The sequence below is a fragment of the Cotesia glomerata genome, linkage group LG5 (assembly GCF_020080835.1).
Source record: "Cotesia glomerata isolate CgM1 linkage group LG5, MPM_Cglom_v2.3, whole genome shotgun sequence".
In the NCBI taxonomy this organism is placed as follows: domain Eukaryota; kingdom Metazoa; phylum Arthropoda; class Insecta; order Hymenoptera; family Braconidae; genus Cotesia; species Cotesia glomerata.
This window is the reverse complement of record NC_058162.1, coordinates 23,584,611-23,609,939: the sequence shown is the minus strand read 5'-3', so window position 1 is coordinate 23,609,939 and position 25,329 is coordinate 23,584,611. Positions and strand designations below refer to the sequence as shown.

The 25,329-nt window shown below is 23.8% G+C and overlaps 1 protein-coding gene across 6 annotated transcripts in view; it reads left to right on the top strand.

Moving 5' to 3' along the window:
* LOC123265619 (NAD(+) hydrolase sarm1) overlaps nucleotides 1–25,329 on the top strand; it is a 66,712-nt gene that overhangs the window by 30,706 nt on the left and 10,677 nt on the right. For 4 of the 6 annotated variants that reach the window (XM_044729417.1, XM_044729416.1, XM_044729420.1 and 1 more), the window contains 2 exons: nucleotides 20,170–20,310; nucleotides 23,779–23,993. In XM_044729417.1, coding sequence (XP_044585352.1) covers nucleotides 20,170–20,310; nucleotides 23,779–23,993 — 356 coding nt within the window. Of the gene's footprint in view, nucleotides 1–11,541; nucleotides 11,831–17,946; nucleotides 18,858–20,169; nucleotides 20,311–23,778; nucleotides 23,994–25,329 lie in introns of those variants that run through there. The other 2 variants (XM_044729421.1, XM_044729422.1) reach the window with 2 other exon arrangements.

The following is a 25,329-nucleotide window of genomic DNA, read 5'->3' as shown; positions in this document are numbered from 1 at the left end:
TAATAATAATAATAATAATAATAATAATAATAATAATAATAATAATAACAATAAATCAGAAAATATATTGAGCAATAGAAAGTAAAATAAAAAAAAATAAAATTCCATTGAAGAAATAACTAAGTGAGCATAACTGAATATTCATCGGGAGCTATGACGTATTAAAAGACGTCTTCTGACGTAACATCGATACCAATTGATAAAAAGCAGCGTCCAGTCTTTACAAGTCCTAAGTGTGTTAAAATATTCAAAGTATTTAAATTAATATTTGAGTGTCTGGTTGAATTGTTGGAAGTCGGATAAATATATGTATATATATAAATATGCGGTGGAAGGTAATTAATAAAACTTTCAAGAGTATAAATTTATAAATTCGACTGGAGGCTTTCCATATTGCCAGTTGAGTTAAAACTTTATCTGAGTTTAAACTTAAACTCTCGAAAACTAGGCTCTGAGCTTATAAATAGTCGAGCATACGCGATTCTCAGTAGACCCATATTAGAATTTTAAATAACTCTATTTTAACCTATATTTAAGGAAACATTTGTTATTTTGTTTCAATAAAACGACCGAAAATAAGACAGCAAACCGACACCGGATGCATTTAATCCGATAGAATTTGTAGTTCGGGCCCATCGGGGCGCGAGTAATTGCCACGAGCCACGCACGCGGCATGTCTGCCCTTTTTACTCCTTTTAATTGGATCATATCTACCGGAAGTTCTTTCTTAATTGTCCACTCTCCCAAACATTCCACAAGCCAACGAATCAACCGCGAAATTTTACTTTTTTTTAATTCTTCAGATATTAACGGCTATGAAGATTGTTAAGTCTAATTATTAATAATATTTTTTATTCATATTAGCAACCTTACAGTCACTATGTAACTACCGTGACTTATGAACTATAAATAAATAAAATTTTGCTTTATTAAATAATGACTTGTAATAAATTGCACTGTACTTTTTTAAATATTGACGTTTTTAAATATATAAGCTCATCCCGATGTCACACTCATCAAGAGCTTTCATTTGAGTACCCACATGCATTTTTGATATATTTTTCATATATAAATATATATAATATATATCTTAAAGATATAAGCTCATCCCGGTATTACACTCATTCAGAGCTTTCATTTGAGTACCCACATGCATTTTCGATATATTTTTCATATATAGATATATATAATATATATAAATATATAAAATATATAAAAAATTGATGTGGGTACTCAAATAAAAGGTCTTGATGAGTGTAACATCGGGATGAGCTTATGTCTTTAAAAATGTCAATAGTTCACGTGATATTCGTTAAATTGCACTGCACTTCCTTAACTATTGACCTTTTTAAAGATATAAGCTCATCCCGATGTTAGACTCATCAAGAGCTTTCATTTGAGTACCCACATCAATTTTTGATATATTTTTCATATATACATATGTATATAAATATTATAATATATATAAATATATGAAAAATTGATGTGGGTACTCAAATGAAAGGTCTCAATGAGCGTAATGTCGGGATGAGCTTATATCTTTAAAAATGTCAATAGTTCACGTGATATTAGTTAAATTGCACTGTACTTCCTTAACTATTGACCTTTTGAAAGATATAAGCTCATCCCAATGTTAGACTCATCAAGAGCTTTCATTTGAGTACCCACATGCATTTTCATATATTTTTCATATATACATATATATAATATATATAAATATATAAAATATATAAAAAATTGATGTGGGTACTCAAATAAAAGGTCTTGATGAGTGTAACATCGGGATGAGCTTATATCTTTAAAAAGGTCAATAGTTCACAAGACACAAGGTCATTTCTTAATTATGTATCCAAAGATAGAGAATTTTCGAATGCAGCCTAAATACTTATAATAATTCAAGTCAAGCACTAATTCAAGTCAAGACCCGTACAATGACACTAAATTTCACTAAAAAAAAAACAAAATTTATAAAATTTTTAAATCAATTAATATATAATTAAATAATATAAAAATAGCTTGTAATTTAAAAAATTTATTTACATCTTACTGCACTTTTAATAATAATTGAGAAAAAAAATTAATTAATATTAAAAAAAATGTAAAATTTTAACAAAATTGAAAACCGAGATAACAATTATGACAAATATGTTATAATTAAATACCATGATCATGAGTCAGACCGGAATCAATGCATTAAATTAATGTGAAAGAAGAAAAGTTGTCTTCTTACACTGTAAAAAATTTTCAAGGATGACTTTTAAATTATTTAATTCTTTTGAAGTAAATTCTTTTTTTTTTTTATTGGGTAAAAATAAAAAAATTACAAAATTTATAGAGATAGAAAATTAATATGAATTTTTTCTTAATTATGATCTAAATATTTTTAATATTTAAAAAAAAATTGCATAAAATTTTTTGTTTTAATTTCTACAAGTTTCTTTTTAAAAATTTATAATAGAAACAAAAATATCAGTGAAAATATCAGTTTAAAATTTTTTATTATTATTGTTATTAAAATTTTAAAGATATGTAAGCTTATTTAATCAAATTTAAAGGTCTTAAATTCAAAGAAGCCAATTCATTTCTACACTCCAGTGCTCTGAGTAATGGGAGTCTAAATTCGTCCCCGGTTTTTTTTCCAGTACAATTTTTTGAAGAAAAAGAAGAAACGAAAATGTAAATTTAGTTTATCTTTAGTTGAATTTCATAATTTGTTTATAACGAGTTATCTAACCGAGATTCCTTGTCTGACCTCGTGCATAAAATGCGGCTTGGTAGCAGTTAATACGCGGCGGCGTTCTTTGAGTCACTCTTTGCGGACGCACTCTTGTCTACAAGCGAAGCTAGTGTACCAACAATCATCAAAGATATCAACATCTGTATGCTGACTGCCACTGGTTACTTATAGCTTATTGCTTATTGCAATAACAACTTAACCTCGAGTTCTTTAGATTAGATCCCGATCAAGCTCAGACTAATTGCGCTTTAATTGCCGGGCATTTCAATAAGTAATTATCATATTTCATATCAAATCAAGTATATGTCGTTTTATTCATTTTAATTCAAGTTTTTTTAACGACAAAAAAAGTCTAGTCAAAATTACAGAAAAAGTTTTTAATTTACACTTTTTACTTCTGTCAAAATATAACAATTGAATTTACATTTTTGGGAAGTTTTACATTGTGAAAAATTTGTGTCCATGTGAAAAATGTAAATTTACCACTAAAAAATTTGCTGAATTTACATGTGAAAAATGTAAATTTAACTTGCAGAAAATTTATTAAGTTTACATGAAAAAAATGTAAATTTAGCATGTGGAAAATTTGTTAAATTTACATAAAAAAATGTAAATTTAATATATAAAAATTTTTAAGTTTATATCATAAAAATGTAAATTCATCAGGTGGAAAAACTACAAAATTTACATGGAGAAGTGTAAATTTACCATGAGAAAATTTGTGAAACTTAAATTATAAAAATGTAAATTTAACTTGCAGAAAAGTTATTAAATTTACATGAAAAAATGTAAATTTAGCATGTGGAAAAATTGTTAAATTTACATGGAAAAATGTAAATTTAGTAATGGAAAATTTGTAAATTTTACATTATAAAAAATGTAGACTAATCAGGTGAAAAAACTACAAAATTTACATGAAAAAGTGTAAATTTACCATGAGAAAATTTTTGAAACTTAAATTATAAAAAATGTAAATTTCACTTGCAGAAAAGTTATTAAGTTTACATAAAAAAATGTAAATTAGCGTGTGAAAAAATTTACATTGAAAAATGTAAATTTAGTATTATAAAATTTGTTAAATTTACATTAAAAAAATTTAATATTTAAAAATTTTTTAATTTTACATTGTAAAAATATAAACTTATCAGGTGGAAGAACTACAAAATTTACATGGCAAAGTGTAAATTTACAATGAGAAAATTTGTAAAACTTAAATTATGAAAAATATAAATTTAGCACAGTAAAAATTGAAAATTTATAAATTTTACATAAGAAATATAGCGAGGCAGTTTAGGGAAGCCCCAAAATTTATTAAAAATTTTTATCTCTCCTAAAAGCTCTAAAAATATCAAAAACTATATTTTCTGCGAATTGAGAGAAAAAAATATTTTTTTTCTATTTTTAAACGTCAAAGAAAATTTATAAATTTATAAATTTTTTTAAAGGAACTAGGACATTATTTAAACATGTAAATTTTACATCACCATCTCTGTAATTTTCATATGTAATTTTTTCTACGTACGGTTAAATGAAATTAACGAAATCGGGAATTAATTATTTTAAATAGTAAATTTTTTTTATAATTTTTAATAAAACATCAAATTAAAAAGAAATAAATTCTGTTTCATAATTAAAAAAAGAAAAAAAAAAATTCTTAAGCGATAACTTAGGATCGCCTGATCGTGAGGAATTTATTGATTTATTTATAGCTCCCGCAGTATATAATTCAATAAAATCCCGGGCCTCGATATTCCATATTATGTACTATTGAATGACCACCTCGGGGGATTATTTATCTAATTTACATTAATATTACTAATCACACAAAAATTATACTTATTATTATTATTATGATTATATCTTCAGAGCGTTACTGCATAAAAAATAAGTGGCATAAGGCATGAATGAATGTGATTCATCGCGATAGTAACACCGGAAACACAAGGCCGTAATTCTTTACTAAAAATCCATTAATTACATCATCATTATCTTTATAATTATTGTTATTATCATTATAATTATAATTTCCAACGTAAAAACAAACACGGAAGTGCCGGAAGTAAGAAATAAGAAATTGGTTTTGTAATAATTGTTGATTGTTTTTTCTTCTCCTTACTTACGTAAAATGCAGTGTATATATGTATATATATACGAAAATAATTTTCTCTCGAGTTTATATTCTTGATACGTAAGATTACGCGTACAGAGTATAATCGCATGACCGCACCTCTTACTTTTATTTTACTCCATACCACAATACTCTGCAATATAAAACGGCATTTAATATAATACATAAAGAAAAAAGAGAAAGAGAGAGAGAGAGAAAATAGAAAAAGGAAAAAAATATTAAGTTAAAGACTCATCTAAGATTGCAATCATAGTCTTGGACTGAATTTGCGATAAGGCTGATTCATCTTTCATTCTTATATTTTTTATTATATTAACAGAGTAAAATTTCTTAAAATAATTATAATGGTTATTTTATTTAAATTTTATTAATATTATTATTATTAAAAAAATTATTCAGAAATAATAATAATAATAATAATAATAGTAGAAACTAGGAACCTTGCAGACACTATGTGAACTATGAATAAATAAAATTTTACGTTATTAAATAACGACTTTTGTTAAATTGCAACAGTGCAATTATATACCTGCAATTATATAACTGCAACAGTACAAACTTGCTTAGATATTGACATTTTTAAAGATATAAGCTCATCCCGATGTTACATTCATTAAGAGCTTTCATTTAAGTACCCACATGCATTTTTGATATATTTTTCATATATAAGGTAAAAGCCCCAATATATGATCATGTACCAGTATATGATCCTCCATGTATTTGTATACCTATATTTGTGAATATAGATATACAAATACATGGAGTGATCATATACTGGTACGTGATCATCTATTGGGGCTTTTACCTTACACATATATAATATATATAAATATATGAAAAATTGATGTAGATACTCAAATGGAAGGTCTCGATGAGTGTAACATTGGGATGAGCTTATATCTTTAAAAATATCAATAGTTCACAAGATACAAAGTCATTTTTTAATTATATTAAATTGCACTGTACTTTCTTAACTATTGACGTTTTTAAAGATATAACTTTTTAAAGATATTTTTAACGATATATATAAGCTCATCACGATGTTACATTCATCAAGAGCTTTCATTTAAGTACCCACATGCATTTTTGATATATTTTTCATATATACACATATATAATATATATAAATATATGAAATATATGAAAAATTGATGTGGGTACTCAAATGAAAGGTCTCGATGAGTGTAATGTCGGGATGAGCTTATATCTTTAAAAATGTCAATAGTTCACAAGAAACGAGGTCATTTGTTAATTATTGAAATTTTAAAGATATAAGCCCATCCCGGTGTTACACTCATCAAGAGCTTTCATTTGAGTACCCACATGTATTTTTGATATATTTTTCATATATAAATATATATAATATATATTAATATATAAAACATATAAAAAATTGATGTGGGTACTCAAATTAAAGCTCTTAGTGAGTGTAACATCGGGGTGAGCTTATATCTTTAAAAATGTCAATAGTTCACAAGATACAAGGTCATTCCTTAATTATGTATCTAGAGATAAAGCATTTTTGCAGCCTAAATTCTTATAATAAATTGAATATCGGTGAAAATGAAATAAAACCTTGAAAAGACACAAATTCAAATCAAGACCTTCGCAATGACACTAAATTTAACTAAAAGAACCGATTTTATCATATGAATATTCTGGACACAAAATTTCTCTTATTCTCTTAATAATATAAATAATAATAATAAACTTAATCCACTTCTAAGAAAAGGAATAATAATAAATTTATTTATAAAAATAAGAAAATGAGATCAACGCACTTAAATATATCAAAGCATTTAATATAAATATAAACATATAATATAATTGTCGTAGTAAATAAACGTCACTACTACGTCACAATTACATCACAAATATTTTTATTATTATTATCATTATTTTTATTATTACCGCGAAATGTTTGAGAAGAGTATTATAAATTATAATATATAATAATACCCCGTCGTTTAATTCTCGAGTGACTCATCCATGATAATTTGTTTTTTTATTTTCTATTCGCCAGTTTAAAAATTTTAGACAACGAAGATGATTCACCTCTACTTATTGTCGGGTTAACGATCATTAATAAAATCAACTTGCTTAATCCTAATGACATGTACAAATAAGATTTGTTACTAAATACCTTATGTAGCCACAGTTAGTTATAATAATTATAATTTCAAATTAATATTTTTAGATTTTAAATTAATGTTTCTTCAAGAAAAAATGAAAAATAAAAAAAAAATAATTTTCTAATTAATTTTTCAAATTAATTTTCTAATTCATTTTTAAATTCATTTTTGAATTCATTTTTAAATTCATTTTTAAATTAATTCTTGAATTAATTTTTAAATTAATTCTTGAATTAATTTTTAAATCAATTTTTGAATTGATTTTTAAATCAATTTTTGAATTAATTTTTAAATTAATTCTTGAATTAATTTTTAAATTAATTTTTAAATCAATTTTTGAATTAATTTTTAAATTAATTTTTAAATTATTCAAAAATTAATTTTCGAATTAATTTTCTAAATTAATTTTTGAATTAATTTTCAAATTAATTTTTAAATTAATATTTTAATTAATTTTTAAATTAATTTTTGATCTAATTTTTAAATTAATTTTTGAATTAATTTTTGAAATATGAATACAGATATTTCTTCCTACTATTCTTCATAATTATAAACTAAAATTTTTTACAATCAAAATTGTTGTAAAAAAATTAAAATTCCAAAAATAAATTTAAAAGTTTTTAAAATTAAACTGAAACTTAATAAATATCTAGAATAAATAATAATTATTTTTCTGAAAATTAAAAGAAAATTAATGATCCTAACAAACTTAAAACCACTTAACCATTTTCCATAAAAAGTACTCATGAATAAAACAAAATTTCCATTCATAGCCAGAAATAATTTCCATCGGCCGACAACGAAAACAAAAATATTTTTTGCTCTATAAATAATAAATGACTTAATTCCGTTGCATAACACTAACAAACCTCAATGTAAATGTAAATCAGATTAAAAATTCCAAGAAAATCCATCGCTGTTTGACAAACTCAATAAATGGAAGTGATTCACCGCCGCGGTATCTCGGAACCTTTTAACCTTAAGAATTAAATCAACCTAAAAGCAAGTTGAGTAAGGGTTACATTGACGTAAAGGTACATCTGACAAAAAATAAAAAAATAAACACATGAAGAATGAAGACCAAGTGTGTCTTCATGCGTGACTCACCCGATAGACGCCAGTGATTTCCTCTCGTGAAACGCCATGTTGAATACAATTCAGGTCTATAAATATAAACATACTTAAAAAAAAAAAAAAATATATTAAAAATCAATGAAAAGATAAAAATATTATCAGTAGATAACATTTCTTCTTTACACTTACATTTTCCACCTTCCGGTCTACAATTGTTATTATTTTTGAACAAATTACAATTACACCTGCGAGTTTCGAATTACGCTTATTTCTTCTTTTTCTAAAAAAAAAAGCCCCAATTATTGACACTATAAGAGACAAAGTTATATGATTTAATTTTTTTTAAGCAATCAAATATCAATATCGTTGAATTTTGTTAGTGGTAATGTCTCAAGTAATGTTTTTACTAATTAATTTCTTTTTTTAAAATAATAATCAGAGATATTTACTAATTAATTTTAAATAATTAAATAGAGTATTCGGATACACCAATTATTGACAGGGTAAAAAACTGATTAATCTAATTATTGACATACCTTAGCCCCAATTATTGACACCTATACTAAGCATGCCTAGAATCATCTGCTTATTCTTATTTATCGAAACTTATTATTAAGTAATCAATATTTTTAAAGTTTATTAATAATAATTTCCATAAATGATTAATTACTATTAAAAATATAAAAATTGATCTAAAAATAATTTATTGAATCAGAAGAGTTCAAACTCTTACAGTAAATTTTTTAGATTAAAGTAAAAAAAAGGCGTGATAGCGCTGTCGACTGCCTGTCAATATGACATTCAACTTAAAAATTATCAACTAGTTATTGACACCCATTATTTAAATATTATAGAGCATAGAATTAATTTCGATTATTCAATTTTATAAATTTTTCATATATTGTTAATTAAAAAAAAAAAGATCATATAATTAGATGAAGAAATTAATTTAAACTCGGCATTTAAAAAAGATGCTTTTCTAACCAAAGTTGTTAAGAAAATAGACGCTCGTAAGGTTTGATGAACTGATGCTTTTATTTTTTTTTAATAATTAATATTTAATATTTTGAACTGAGTAATTTTTTTCAATTTTTTAATTAATTAGAATTCAACAAAAATTTATATGATAGTTATTCTTATCACAGATTATTAAATATATTTAAAAATAATTCAGGGTGTCAATATTTAGACCCCTGTCAATAATTGGGGCTTTTACCTTATTAAGTAATCAATTTTATTGAAGCTTTTTAATAATAATTTTCATAAATGATTAATTACTATTAAAAATATAAAAATTGATCTAAAAATAATTTATTGAATCAGAAGAGTTCAAACTCTTACAGTAAATTTTTTAGATTAAAGTAAAAAAAAAGCGTGATAGCGCTGTCGACTGGCTGTCAATATGAGATTCAACTTAAAAATTATCAACTAGTCATTGACACCCATTATTTAAATATTATAGAGCATAGAATTAATTTCGATTATTCAATTTTATAAATTTTTCATACATTGTTAATTAAAAAAAAAAAGGTCATATAATTAGATGAAGAAATTAATTTAAACTCGGCATTTAAAAAAATGCTTTTCTAACCAAAGTTGTTAAGAAAATAGACGCTCGTAAGGTTTGATGAACTGGTGTTTTTATTTTTTTTTAATAATTAATATTAAATATTTTGAACTGAGTAATTTTTTTCAATTTTTTAATTAATTAAAATTTAATAAAAATGTATATGATAGTTATTCTTATTACAGATAATTAAATATATTTAAAAATAATTTAGGGTGTTAATATTTAGATCCCTGTTAATAATTGGGGCTTTTACCTTATTAAGTAATCAATATTATTAAATTTTATTAATAATAATAATTTCCATAAATGATTAATTACTGTTAAAAATATAAAATTGATCTAAAAATAATTTATTGAATCAGAAGAGTTCAAACTCTTACAATAAATTTTTAGATTAAAGTAAAAAAAAAGCGTGATAGCGCTGTCGACTGGCTGTCAATATGAGATTCAACTTAAAAATTATCAACTAGTCATTGACACCCATTATTTAAATATTATACAGCAAAGAATTAATTTCGATTATTCAATTTTATAAATTTTTCATACATTGTTAATTAAAAAAAAAAAGGTCATATAATTAGATGAAGAAATTAATTTAAACTCGGCATTTAAAAAAATGCTTTTCTAACCAAAGTTGTTAAGAAAATAGACGCTCGTAAGGTTTGATGAACTGGTGTTTTTATTTTTTTTTAATAATTAATATTAAATATTTTGAACTGAGTAATTTTTTTCAATTTTTTAATTAATTAAAATTTAATAAAAATGTATATGATAGTTATTCTTATTACAGATAATTAAATATATTTAAAAATAATTTAGGGTGTTAATATTTAGATCCCTGTTAATAATTGGGGCTTTTACCTTATTAAGTAATCAATATTATTAAATTTTATTAATAATAATAATTTCCATAAATGATTAATTACTATTAAAAATATAAAAATTGATCTAAAAATAATTTATTGAATCAGAAGAGTTCAAACTCTTACAATAAATTTTTTAGATTAAAGTAAAAAAAAGGCGTGATAGCGCTGTCGACTGGCTGTCAATATGAGATTCAACTTAAAAATTATCAACTAGTCATTGACACCCATTATTTAAATATTATACAGCAAAGAATTAATTTCGATTATTCAATTTTATAAATTTTTCATACATTGTTAATTAAAAAAAAAAAGGTCATATAATTAGATGAAGAAATTAATTTAAACTCGGCATTTAAAAAAATGCTTTTCTAACCAAAGTTGTTAAGAAAATAGACGCTCGTAAGGTTTCATGAACTGGTGTTTTTATTTTTTTTTAATAATTAATATTAAATATTTTGAACTGAGTAATTTTTTTCAATTTTTTAATTAATTAAAATTTAATAAAAATTTATATGATAGTTATTCTTACTACAGATAATTAAATATATTTAAAAATAATTTAGGGTGTCAATATTTAGACCCCTGTCAATAATTGGGACTTTCACCTTATTTCTTCTTTTTCTAAAAAAATTATTTTTATTTTATTATGTTATGTTATGTACAGTAATAAAGTAATTGATAATGATGACTCTCATTCTCTCATACTCATTATATTATAACACTGGTATCTCGGTGACACTGATGGCGCGCCGGCTATGAATCACCGACTCGCGCCTTCGAAGAATTTATTCACGCGAGATTACAAATAAAAAAATGTAAAATAATAAAGTTAACTTTTTAACGGGAGAGGGATCGGATGTATCTTCTCGATATATAACATAGACACACTAGAAGAGTGCGTTACGTATATATATATACATATCTACAGTATACATTACTTCTCCACACACAAGTGTTGACGCGTTGCGATGAAAAACGATTAAATGAATTACAGCTGATCGATGATCTAACGACAGTTTACTGCCGAGTGTCACGCTGTTAAGATCAAGACATTGAACTTTTTTAACGTTATTATTATTACTTTATAATCTCAATCTTCACCTGTTACATTTCTTCTTTGGTTTGTTTAATTAAGATGCCGTCGCTCGTCCGGATATCCGAATCCCAGTCTAGTGTTTCTTCCGCTACGTGAGATGACTGCTGGAAATTAATAGACTGTTTCGTGTGTAGGTTAATACAGTTGAGTGATTATAAAAAGTGTGAATGAAGTCTTACGGAAGCAACCGGAATGTCCGTGAACTTAAAAGTGTATTTTTAAATCCTGTAAGTTCTTCACTTTGTTTTGATTTTTTTTTTGTTCTATTTTTGGAGAGTTAGCCGGTTTTGCACGCCTCATAAGCGAAGCGATGAGGTTGTGCTTTACTCTCGACATTTCGAAAAAAACAATTTTCTCGAAACTGAAATTGATTTTTTGTTATTTATATCGCACTTACAGGTTAATATGAGTACACTTATATCAAGTCAAGTAATTTGTCAGGCACATAAAATATATTTCAATAACAATTTTTTTGTTTAACAAAGTAAATAATAATATTAAACATAATCTTTTCTGGACGTCCGTGTATGAATGGGTGAATGTAGCAGGGAAATTGGTTGAAAAAATGAACGTACCGGAATAATTTTTTTTTATTATCAAAAGTAACACACGACGGACTTTTTTAAATTAATATGAGCGTTCAATTCACTGTCGTTAAATTATTATTTTTAAAAATCTAATATATGACTGTGGATTTTTTTGTATATCTATTATCTATACATTTTATTATAGTATTTTTTTTCCTCACCTTAGAGTTATGGCGCCACTAAATCATAGCAGAGTTTTCTGTTTTTTATTATTTTGCTTTTTATATTTTATTTTAATCAATTTTATTGAAAAAAGTGAGATTATAAGGCGTGCACTTTTGGATTTTCCAAACTTTTTTTTTAAAGTTTAGAATTTATACAAAATATGATCTGGTAAAAAAATCAGAGCCTAAATTTCTATCGTTTGCTTTGAATTTGAGTTTTTATGTCAAATACGGAAGCGTTTTTCAGACACCATTGTTGTTGAACCCTAGTGGTGGCGTCATTAACTAAAAAAGCGGGGAGTTTGGAAGTTTTAATAGTAAAAAACTCTTTTGATTTGTTTTTTTCAATAAAATTTATTTAAAAATGTGAATTATAAATTTTAGGAATAAAATTATAATGAAGAAATCAAAAATTCATCATTTTTTATGCTAAATTATTTTTTAAATTAAAAAAAAAATACTAATTGCTAGTAAAAATTTAAAATTGAAGCTATTTTTCCTCAATTTTACAAATTTTAAAAATTAATTCAATGATATCTGCCAAAAAAATTGATTAATTGATCTAATTATTTCTTCTTTAGCTCGGGGGCTATAAAATCTACAATTTTACGAAAAATCGCTGCAAAAATCGGATTAGTTTAATAATAAGAAGCATTTTAGTGTTAAAACCGATGAAATTTGATATCCGCCATTGTTTCGCTGATCAGCTGTTGAACGGCGAACTTCTAAGGGTCGGCGGGAAATTCAAATTGAAAAACTTCGAAACATGAATCAAAGCGTGTTTTTCGATTCAATAAATGAAATAAATCGAAGCAATGTTTTTTATTTATGTTAGAGACGTAAAGTTGTTATTTAATTATTGTAAAAAAAAAATATTTTTACTGAATTAAATAATTTGGTGACGAATCGAGTGTGAAAGGTATTGGAATTCCCGTCCGGATGAATAGATTTCAGCTGTTATTTGCGTCACGGTCTTTGTTTGAGCAAAGATTATTTTATTATTACGATAACGTGTGAGGAAAATAAAGAAACGGTGTATGACTTTAAATACTAAATGAAATAATTGTCGGATGAGTCAATTATTGTAAACAAGATTGTATATTTTTATTTATTGACAGAATTGTTAGGTTCCATGGGAAGAATAGTACAGACGAATATTATCTATATTATTAAGAGAATGAGAAAAATTTTGTGGTCAGTGCATTCTTACCGATAGTCAATTTATAGTGATAAGTATTTAGGCTGCATTCAAAAATAATCTCTTTAGATACATAATTAAGAAATGACCTTGTATCTTGTGAACTATTAACATTTTTAAAGATATAAGCTCATCCCGACATTACACTCATCGAAACCTTTCATTTGAGTACCCACATCAATTTTTCACATATTTATATATATGTATATATGAAAAATATATCAAAATGCATGTGGGTACTCAAATGAAAGCTCTTGATGAGTGTAACATCGGGATGAGCTTATATCTTTATAAATGTCAATAGTTAAAAATGTACAGTGCAATTTAATATAATTAAAAAATGACCTTGTATCTTGTGAACTATTGACATTTTTAAAGATATAAGCTCATTCTGATGTTACACCTATCGAGACCTTTCATTTGAGTATCCACATCAATTTTTCATATATTTATATATATTATATATATGTATACATGTAAAATATATCAAAAATGCATGTGGGTACTCAAATGAAAGCTTTTGATAAGTGTTACATCGGGATGAGCTAATAACTTTAAAAATGTCAATATCTAAGCTAGTACAGTGCAATTTAATAAAAGTCGTTATTTAATAAAGTAAAATTTTATTTATTTATAGTTCACATAGTGTCTACAAGGTTCCTAGTTACTATTATTATTATTATTTCTGAATAATTTTTTTAATAATAATGATATTAATGAAATTTAAATAAAATAATTATTATAATTATTAATGAAATATTGACATTTTCAAAAATATAAGCTCATCCCGATGTTACACTCATCGAAACCTTTCATTTGAGTACCCACATCAATTTTTCATATATTTGATATGTTTATATATTTCACAAATACCATATATATAAAATATATAAAAAATGCCATGTTGGTACTTAAATTAAAGGTCTTGATGAGTGTAATATCGAAATGAGTTTATATCTTAAAGAATGTCAATAATTAAAAAATGCCATTGTATTTTTGAGAACTATTGACATTTTTAATGATATAACCTCATCCCGATGTTACACTTATCGAGACCTTTCATTTGAATACCCACATCAATTTTTCATATATTTCATATATTTATATATATTATATATATGTATATATGAAAAATATATCAAAAATGCATGTGGGTACTCAAATGAAAGCTCTTGATGAGTGTAACATCATGATGAGCTTATATCTTTAAAAACGTCAATAGTTAAAAAAATATAGTGCAATTTAACAAAATTCATTATTTAATAAAGCAAAATTTTATATATTTATGGTTCATAAGTCACAACAGTCACATAATGACTGCAAAGTTGCTAGTCATTATTATTTAAGGAATTTAATTAACATCAATGTGTTTTTAAGTGGACTTTTTTCTGGTGAGAGTCAACAAAAGTACAGGAGGCTGCGTACCTCAGCTTCCCATTCTCTTTCGCATACCAACCGGACGGCATTCCTGTTTTGTCTTCACTCTCAAAGGCCCTGACGTTTATTTTACACGCTAAAATTTACAAATTACATTTTTTGAGTTTTACAACATTCCTCAGGATTTTTTATCAAGTTACATCTATTTTTTTTCTTCATTGATACATTCAAATCTCAATCATCAATCTTTGTTTCTAAAAACTCTTTTTATAGATTTTTTTCTGAACAATTAATTTGTTTTGTAATTTTGAAATAATTGCCAACTCTAGACTTTTAAGAGATTAATTTTTTTCAATCTTAAAAAAGTAAACAATTAATAAAATTTTTTATACCTTTAACCTCGGGTTTTTTTACTCGTAAATAATTGAGATTACACAATTTTAGAAAATCTCTTTAAGTCTTTGTTAAATAATTAGTACAGCGTGATCTTGAATTTTTATCATTGTTAGTAATTAATGAATATTTTTCATTAACGATTAATAAAATAAAAAAATTGTTAAATATTTTTTGAAATGAGTAGACTTTTAATCGATTATTTAAGGTGTAACGCGGTTATCATATTTCAGGGTCATTAGACTTATCAAAAGTGGGGACACCGTCATTTAATCTAAAAATAGAATTAGCTTCTTTGGATTTAAGACCTCTAGATTTGATTAAATAAGCTTACATATCTTTTTAATTTTAACAACAATAATAATAATAAAATTTTAGAAAAATCACTGTTATTTTTGGATCTATTATAAATTATTAAGAAGAAATTATTTAAAAAATATTGTTAGAAATTAGATTTAATAATCTTCATAGCTGCTAATATCTCCAGACAAACAATTTAAATAAAAGTCACTGAATAAATTTTTATTTAGCTTTAACTAGTTTCAAATAATAAATTATTAAGAAAAACTTCTAATAATTTATCTGAAGATTGTAACTTTGTAAATATTAATTATATTTTTCTAAAAATTTGAATTTGAAACATTGAAGCTAATTTTTATAAAGATTAATATGTTTTAAAGTCTTGTCAAATCTTCTTGTAAAAAGTAAAAATAATAAATTATTAACATTACTACGTTTAATTAAATAAAATTAATTATTTAAATTTCACTGAAATTAATTTTTATAAGGCAATTTTTAGGATTTTAAAATAAATAAATTATTATAGAGAGAATTTATCTAAAAAAAGCTACTTGTAAAAATTAAAGAAAAAATATTTATGTAATTTTTTTTTAAATATTAAATTAGTTATTTTGGTTATTTTGGAAAATTATTGTTTATTTTTTAATTAAAATTTTTTCCGAAAATCATTTATTCAAATTTTATAATCATAGAATGAAAAATTTATTTTTTATAATAAAATTTGCACTTTATAATTTTTAATAAAAATTTAGCTTAAAAAAAAGGAAATTCGAAGAAAAAATAGAAAAGACTTAAAATTTTGAGTTATTTAAAAAATAAGAAGATATATAGGATGTATAAAAAATTATAAATCAAATTTTAAAAAAAAACCTTGTTTCTTTTCTATTAAGTATAAATATTAAAAAATTTTTAACTACAATTTAAATAAAATATAAACACTTTAGGCTTAGGCAAGATTAATTTTTTACAAAATGTAACACTTAATGCACGTTTTGATATTTTTCAAATTAATTTTGTCTAGTTTGTTAAAACAAAAATTGAAGCTTTACTTTTCATTAACAATTTTATTATAATAAATTATTTAAAAAAAAAATTTATTTTTGTTTATTAAAATTCTTTACTAAGTGAGTCCTCAAATGTCATATTTCTTGTTATTTACTCATACAACATTTGTATAAATTAATTACAATAAAAATAACAGCTACTTATATCAGATATATGACAATTGTAGTCATAAATAAATTTACATGTCATAAAAAATAATTCTTAATAATAATAATAATAAAATTCTTTGAAAAGTTATCATTTTTATTATTTTAATATTATTAATTTGACAGTTTCTAAAAAAAATTAATAATAACAATAAAAAAAAAATAATGATAATAAATTTTTTTAAACTCTCATTATTATTATTATTATTATTATTATTATTATTATTATTATTATTATTATTATTATTATTATTATTATTTATCAGCATATAATTACAACTAGGAAGAAATCAGTTATAATAATAATAATAATAATAATAATAATAATAATAATAATAATAATAATAATAATTTTTTATGAAAAATTTATGATTTATTATTATTATTAAATTAAAAAAAAAAAAGCGCATTTTGAAGAAAAAATGAAAAATTTTACTTGACAAAAAAAAATACACAATAATAATTAGAAGCCCAAAATTTTAATAATAAATAATGTAAAAATAAATAATAATAAAAATTTTAATAATTAAAATCCACAATAATTATTAAATAATAATAATAATAAAAGTAAATTATTTTTAAACATAAAAAAACAATCAATACAAAAACAAATCTTCAAATTTAGAACAAAAGTCATCTTACTGTTTATATAATTTCTTCATGTTTATTACTTAACTTCTAGTTTTAATTAAAACAAATAAACCTCAACGAAAACTAAAGACCATTTTTACTCCGAGGTCAATCACCAAACCTCTGGAGAATTTAATTTTATTACCTAAATTGAGATAATATCTTTTAGATGATTAAAAATAGAAGAAAAAAAATCGTAGTACCATAACTTACAATAAGCTTCAAAAAAAATTAAATTTTAAACGTATTCTTCAATTACTTCCTTTGAAAACAACTCTATAAAACGGACAGTAGATTCCTTATTGATATTCAATTGGTATATCATGAATAATGAGAGTTTATAAATTACAAATAAAGAGAATAATTATAATATTGTTATTAGTGTTACCTAATCTAAAGTTTGACGGATGACCACCACGTGTTGGAGGCGCTAAGGTCGTTTCGAATAATCATTCTCCCACTATAAAGAGATAGAACAGTAACTGGTGAGACTTGTACACGCAATTATCCACGTATCGTCGTTTTAAAATTAAATTTACGTGCACTAAAAAATAATAAAAATTATGGTTGTATTCGGGAGTTTGCGAAGAAAACAATAAACTGCGGTCAGCTACGCCATAACTGTCATAGCTTCTTCTCTTTCTTCTTCTTCTCTTTCTTCTTAAATTGCAACAGCGAGTGCCTTAAAAATAAAAATTGCAACGTGAAGAGTACTTTTAAAAATAAAAGTAAAATAAATAGAATGTGTTTTAATAAAATAAAGTAAAAGTTTCTGACGAGAGTATAGACAAAGATCCGAAGAAGAGCACGCATCACCAAATTGTGTCAAGGTCTTTACTCCAAGAATTGTGCTGCTCGAAAAAAGTAAAAGGGACAAAGGACGAGGGCGTGTTGTGTTACTACGGACGTTAATTTATAAGCTTTAAAAAAGACAAAATTTTATTTAACTGCGTTCAAACGTTCCAAGACTATTTTATTTATTAAGATTTATCAATATGTGAAACGTTATTGGCTATCGTAGATCGATGTTTTTCTCAGACGTTTCCACGTGGGCAGAATCGTGTGACGTGTGTTTTTATTTAGTTTTCTCACGTGTTATTTCTTCTCGGTATCTCGCTCAAGTCATTTTAAATAAAAATTTTTATGATTATTATGTATTTGATTTTAAGTTTTTTTTTTAGATACCGACTGTCTATTTTAGTGCCGAGTTCTGTGCTGTCTGATATGTTCAGTTGTATGTGTACTTATGTTTATGTGTGATGTATATGTTGTTCGAGAAAGATCGAATTAAATATTAATGCCCGCGTTAAAGGAAATTTAATGTCACGTGCGGGCTTTTAATTATTATTATGTCTTTTTATTTGTCAAGTTTAATTTTTTAGTTTTTCTTCAAGGTGCGTTTGTTTTTTAAATTTAGTTATAATAATAATAATAATAATAATAATAATAATAAATCATAAATTTTTCATAAAAAATTATTATTATAAATTTTTCTAAAAAATTTTGTATTATTAATATTATTATTGTTATTATAACTGATTTCTTCCTAGTTGTAATTATATGCTGATAAATAATAAAAATAATAATAATTATAATATTTATAATAATAAGAAAACATAAATTTTTCATAAAAAATTATTATTATTATTAATTTTTCTAAAAAATGTATTATTATTATTATTATTATTATTATTATCATTATTGTTATTATAACTAATTTCTTTCTAGTTGTAATTATATGCTGATAAACAATAAAAATAAAAATAATAATAATAATAAGACTTTAAAAAAAATTTTTTTTTTTTTTATTGTTATTATTAATTTTTTTTAGAAATTGTCAAATTAATAAAAATAAAATAATAAAAATGATAACTTTTTAAAGAATTTTAATATTATTATCATTAAAAATTTTTTTTATGACAAATTTATTTATGACTACAATTGTCATATATCTGATATAAGTAGCTGTTATTTTTATTGTAATTAATTTATACAAATGTTTTATAAGTAAATAAGAAGAAATATGACATTTGAGGACTTACTTAGTAAAGAATTTTAATAAACAAAAATAAATTATTTTTTAAAATAATTTATTATAATAAAATTGTTAATGAAAAGTAAAGCATCAATTTTTGTTTAACATACTAGATACAAATAATTTTAAAAACCTCTAAATGCGCATTAAGTGTTACATTTAATAAAAAATTAATCTTGCCTAAGCCTAAAGTGTTTAGATTTTATTTAAATTGTAGTTGAAGAATTTTTTGATATTTATGCTTAATAGAAAAGAAACAAGGTTTTTTTTCCTAAATTAAATTTATAATTTTTTATTCGTCCTGTATATCTTCTTATTTTTAAAGAAACTCAAAATTTTTATTTTTTTCTATTTCTTCGTTGAATTTCCTTTTTTTTAAGCTAAAATTTTTATTAAAAATTTTATAGTGCAAATTTTATTTTTAAAAAATAAATTTTTTACTCTATGATTATAAAATTTGAAAAAAAAATTACGTAAAACATTTTAATTAAAAAGTAAACATTAATTTTCTTAAACTAATTTAATTTTAATTAAAAATAAAATATTTGTTTGCGAATAAAACGTAAAACAAATTATTTTTATTTGTTTCAAATGAATAAAATTGACATAATTATAACATTTAAATTTATTTACTTAATTAACAAATTTATGAATTATTAATATTGTTACAGATGTCGGACTTTCCAAGTGAGCTCGAAAATGGAGATATCCGTTCTCGAGCTGGAATCCAGCTGGATATTAACAAAGACTTTCCGTCTAAAAATAATTTCGGCACAGTGAGAACACACCCACAAGCATCAACATTATCGCAGGTAATAATTTATCCATTTTAAAAGTAACAATAAAAATATTAAAAAATAAAATACAACAGCACTTAAAAACACTTCTATTATATTACACGATTTATTATCGTTATCTCCCTATCTTTCTCTCGCACGCTCTTTAGTAAATATTTTTTTTGTCAATGTACGCAACTGTGTAAATTTCTTGGAATCCAAATTTCCCTTCTCTACTCAAAATAACAACACAACAACAACGAAAATATACATTTATCGAAATTTACTGAGTTTATTGAAAAATTGGATAAACATAAAATAAAATGTAAATTTTTTGTAAAAAGTTTTTTTATTACAATTTAAGGTAAAAGTACCCATTATGGGACACATTTCATAGTAGGTCGAACATTTTTACCATTTAAAAATGTATTTCAGAGAAAAATACAATTTTATGAGCATTATACGATTATTTTATGATTAATTAATAAATATTTCATGTTAATACTCTTTATTTACTCAAAAGTAAATAAAAATATGCAATTTTTTGGAACAACCTTTATGACCCCTTTTATGAGACAGCTTCAAGACATATGGCCTTAGTGTCTCATCTGAGAGGTCCCTATTTTTGAGACAGCTGAAAAATAAATAAAACAATTTTTATATTTAGTTTTTATTACTATGAGATCATTTTTTTTTACAAAATATGTAATTAAAACATTTGTTTAACAGCAAATTATCAATTTTTTATCAGTTAAACGATTAACTCACAAAAAATTTGAATTTAACTTTATTTTTCATTCTTTTATTCTTTTCTGGATTTCTCTTACTTTTTCCATTAATAATTTTTTTTCTTCTTGTAATTTTTTCTTATTCTGTTTTTTTTCTTCTTGCTTTTTTTTTTAAATTTTCTTTTTCTAATTGTAGATTATACCATTCATCAGAGGTTCCTACTGAAGGTAGTTTGGATTTACCTAATTTTTCAATTCTAGCTTTTTTTTTTTTAGGTAAATATTTCACCGGCAATGTGAAGATCTCCTTTAGTGGTGTTTTATCTAAAATTTGAAATTATAATAATTTTATCAAAAACTTATTTATTTTGTTAAGAATAATTTTTCAAAAAAAATTTTGCTTTACCTTTTCCTACAGTAACTTATTATCGATTTAAATATATAGACAAGGAAAATACATAAAGGAAAAACTAATTTGATAATTTAAGCATAATAATTTTAAACCAAGAAAATTATTTAACAAATTTAAACTTTTTAAAAAAAAAAAAAATTAATTTTAAATTAAATCAACTTTAATTAAAAAATTTACTAAATATATTTCATACTTAAATTTTCTTGATTAATTTTCCTAATAAATTTTCCGATTATATTTTGCTAATTAATTTTCATTAAAAATGATCCTACTAAATTTTCCTGATTAATTTTCTAAACAAATTTCCCTAATTGACTTCCTAAAGAGTTACACTAATAAACATCCTAATTTATTTTTTTGAAACTTTCACTAATAGATTTTCTTGATTGATTTTCCTAATAAATTTTTGTCTTTAGATTTTCTTGATTAATTTTCCTTATTAGAATTTTCAAATAAGTTTCCTTAATATATGTTCCTGAATGATTCCCCTAATAAATTTGTCTTATTAGATTTTCCTAATTAATTTTATCTATAAGTTTCCATAGTAAATCTTCCTGGTTGATTTCCCTTATAAATTTCCTTAATAGATTTTCTTCATTAATTTCCCTTATTAAATTTTCTTCAATGATTTTTACTATAAAATTTCCTAGTGTATCTTCCTAATTAATTTTCTTCGTAAATTTTCCTGATTAAATACCCTAATAAATTGATCTAGTAGAATTTTCTATTTGATTTTCTCGAAAAATTCCCCTACTAGATTTTCCTAATAGATTTTCTTCATTAATTTCCTTTATTAAATTTTCCTAATTGATTTTTATTATAAACTTGCCGAGTATATCTTCCCAATTAATTTTCTTCATAAATTCTCCAGATTAATTATCCTAATAAATTTACCTAGTAGATTGTTCTAATTAATTTTCTTCAAAAATTCCCTTCAATAGATTTTCCTAGTGAATTTTCCTAATTAATTTTCACTATAAATCTCCATAGTATGTCTTCCTAATTAATTTTCTTCATAAATTTTCCTGATTGATTATCCTAATAAATTTACGTAGTAGATTTTTCTAATTGATTTTCTTTAAAAATTCCCTTAGTCGATTTTCCTAGTGAATTTTCCTAATAGATTTTCTTTATTAATTTCCCTTATTAAATTTTCCAAATTGATTTTTATTATAAACTTCCTCAATATATCTTCTTAATTAATTTTCTTCAGAAACTTATTTGATCAATTACCCTAATAAATTTACCTAGTAGATTTTCTTAATTGATTTTCTTCACTAATTTTCCTAATAAATTTCTCATATTAAATTTTCCTAACTGATTTTTATTACAACCTTCCCTAGTACATCTTCCTAATTAATTTTCTTCATCAACTTTTCTAATTAATTACCCTAATAAATTTACCTAGTAAATTTTTCCAAGTGATTTTCTTTAAAAATTCCCTTACTATATTTTCCTAGTGAATTTTCCCAATAGATTTTCTTCATTAATTTCCCTTATTAAATTTTCCTAATTGATTTTCATTAAAAAATAAATTTACCTAGTAGATTTTTCTAATTAATTTCCTCCAAAAAACTCTTTGTTAGATTTTTCTAATGAATTCCCCTGATAGATTTTCTTTCTAAATTTCTTATCTAAAAATTTTTCAGTCAATAAAAAATTCGAATTTATTGTTCAAAAGTAAATTTCTTCACTAAAAATTTTCACTAAATTCTTTTATCAATAAATAATGAAAAGGTCAAACGTTTGCCACTTTCTGAATCACTGACATACAAATTAACTTTGTAAAAAATTGACATAATCCCCAAAAATAAACCAAACTTTGTCACAAATCAACTAAATATATATTTCTTCTTAACTAATCCGCATATTTCACAATTCTAATTATCAAGAGATTTGTAATGACTTCCGGGATAGTTTTTATGAGTAGTTAACTGTAAATCATTAAAGACTATAAAAAAATAAAGAAAGTAAAAGGCCGATGGAGGGAAATGTTTCAGTCACTTGCATAATGCCCTCTACCTTGAATACAAAATTGGCATGGGATCAAAACTCGCTGCCAATTTAAATGTTTTTTCTTTTATTTTTTAAATATTTTAAATGCGACAGATAGATGAGTCGACAGAGAGCGAGACAGGTGTAGACTCTAAGATATGTAGATAGAAGCTAAGGTAAGGGACAAGTGGTAAATCGTATCCTTGGCATTCTGAAACACCGTCAGCGGCAGCTTATAAAACTTAACGGAACTCCGATCCGCGGTTTAGCGTCGAGTGACATGAGTATGAGTCACGGACTCTTAAATTGGAATCGAAATAGGATTTTATTTAAACACGCGGTGATATGATTCTTTTTTTACCGTTTCAGAGGCACCACAGCCAAGGTAGTAGCACCAGTAGTAGCACCAGCAGCACCTCGAGCGCTTCGAGCAGCACCAAAACAAGGAGTTTGCTGTCAACAATAACATCGTCTTCAAAGAAAGAACTCAATGCGGTTAAAACTAATATCACTGATTTGCGTTCTGGAATCGATGAAATGAAGACTATTTACTCGAGATCGCATCGGGCGCACAATCTTGATAGGTAATTTCATTTCTTCTTATTTATTTTTAAAACTAATTATTTTTGTGTGCAATTTATCGGGTGGAAGTTATAAAAATCGATTTTCTGATTAAAATATGCGAGATACAGAAAAATTGATCTTATACTTTTCTGTAGGAAATTTCTTAATAGATTTAACTTGAAAATTTTCTAATAAAAATTTCCTAGTGTATTTTTCTCACAGAATTTTTCCTAATAATTACTAGTACATTTTCCTGATAATAAGCACATTTTCCCAATAATTTATCTTCCTACAATTTCGCTAATATATTTTCCTAACACATTTCCCTAATAGAATTTTCTAATGGATTCACCTAATAAATTTTCTTAATTAATTTTTATAGTCGGGCTTACTAATACTTTTTCCTACTAAATTTTCCTTATGATGTATCCCAAATTCATTTTCCTAATAGAATTTCCCTAATCCGTTTACCTAACAAATTTTCCCGGTTAAATTCTTCCAATAGATTTACCTAATAAATTTCCTTAATAGAATTTCACTAATACACTTTCCTCATAAATTTTCTTTGTCTGATTTTCTCAATGGAATTCTCTAATAGATTTACCTGATAGAATTGTACTTATAAGTTCTTCTCATAAATTTCCCTAACTAATTTTTCGAATACTTTTCATAATAGATATTCCTAATAAATTTTTCTTATAGAATTTTCTAATACCTTTTCTTTATTTATTTTCCTTGCAGATTTCCCGGATTAATTTCTTAACAAATTTTTCTAGTACATTTTCCTAATTAATTTTCATGATAAAATTTATAGTAAAATATTCTAGGAATTTTCCTAACAAAATTTCCTTTTTTTATTTTCCCAATGGAATTTTCTCATAGATTTACCTCATAGAATTTTACTTATAAGTTTTCCTAATAAATTTTTCTAATAGAATTTTCTAATACCTTTTCTTTATTCATTTTTCTCACAGATTTTCCTGATAAATTTCTTGACAAATTTCCCTAATACATTTTCCTAATAGAATTTATAGTAATATTTTCTATGAATTTCCCTAATACATTTTCCTAATAAATTTTCTTAACGGATTTTCTTAAAGTATTAAATATTTCCCTAATAGATATTCCTGATAAATTTTTCTAATACATTTTCTTTATTTTTTTTCCTAATACATTCTTCTAATTAATTTTCCTAATAGAATTTATAGTAAAATTTTCTATGAATTTTCCTAATACATTTTCCTAACAAAATTTTCTTATTTGATTTTTCCAATAGAATTTTCTAGTAGATTTACCTGATAGAATTTTACTTATAAGTTTTCCTAATAAATTTTCCAAATACTTTTCCCTAATAGA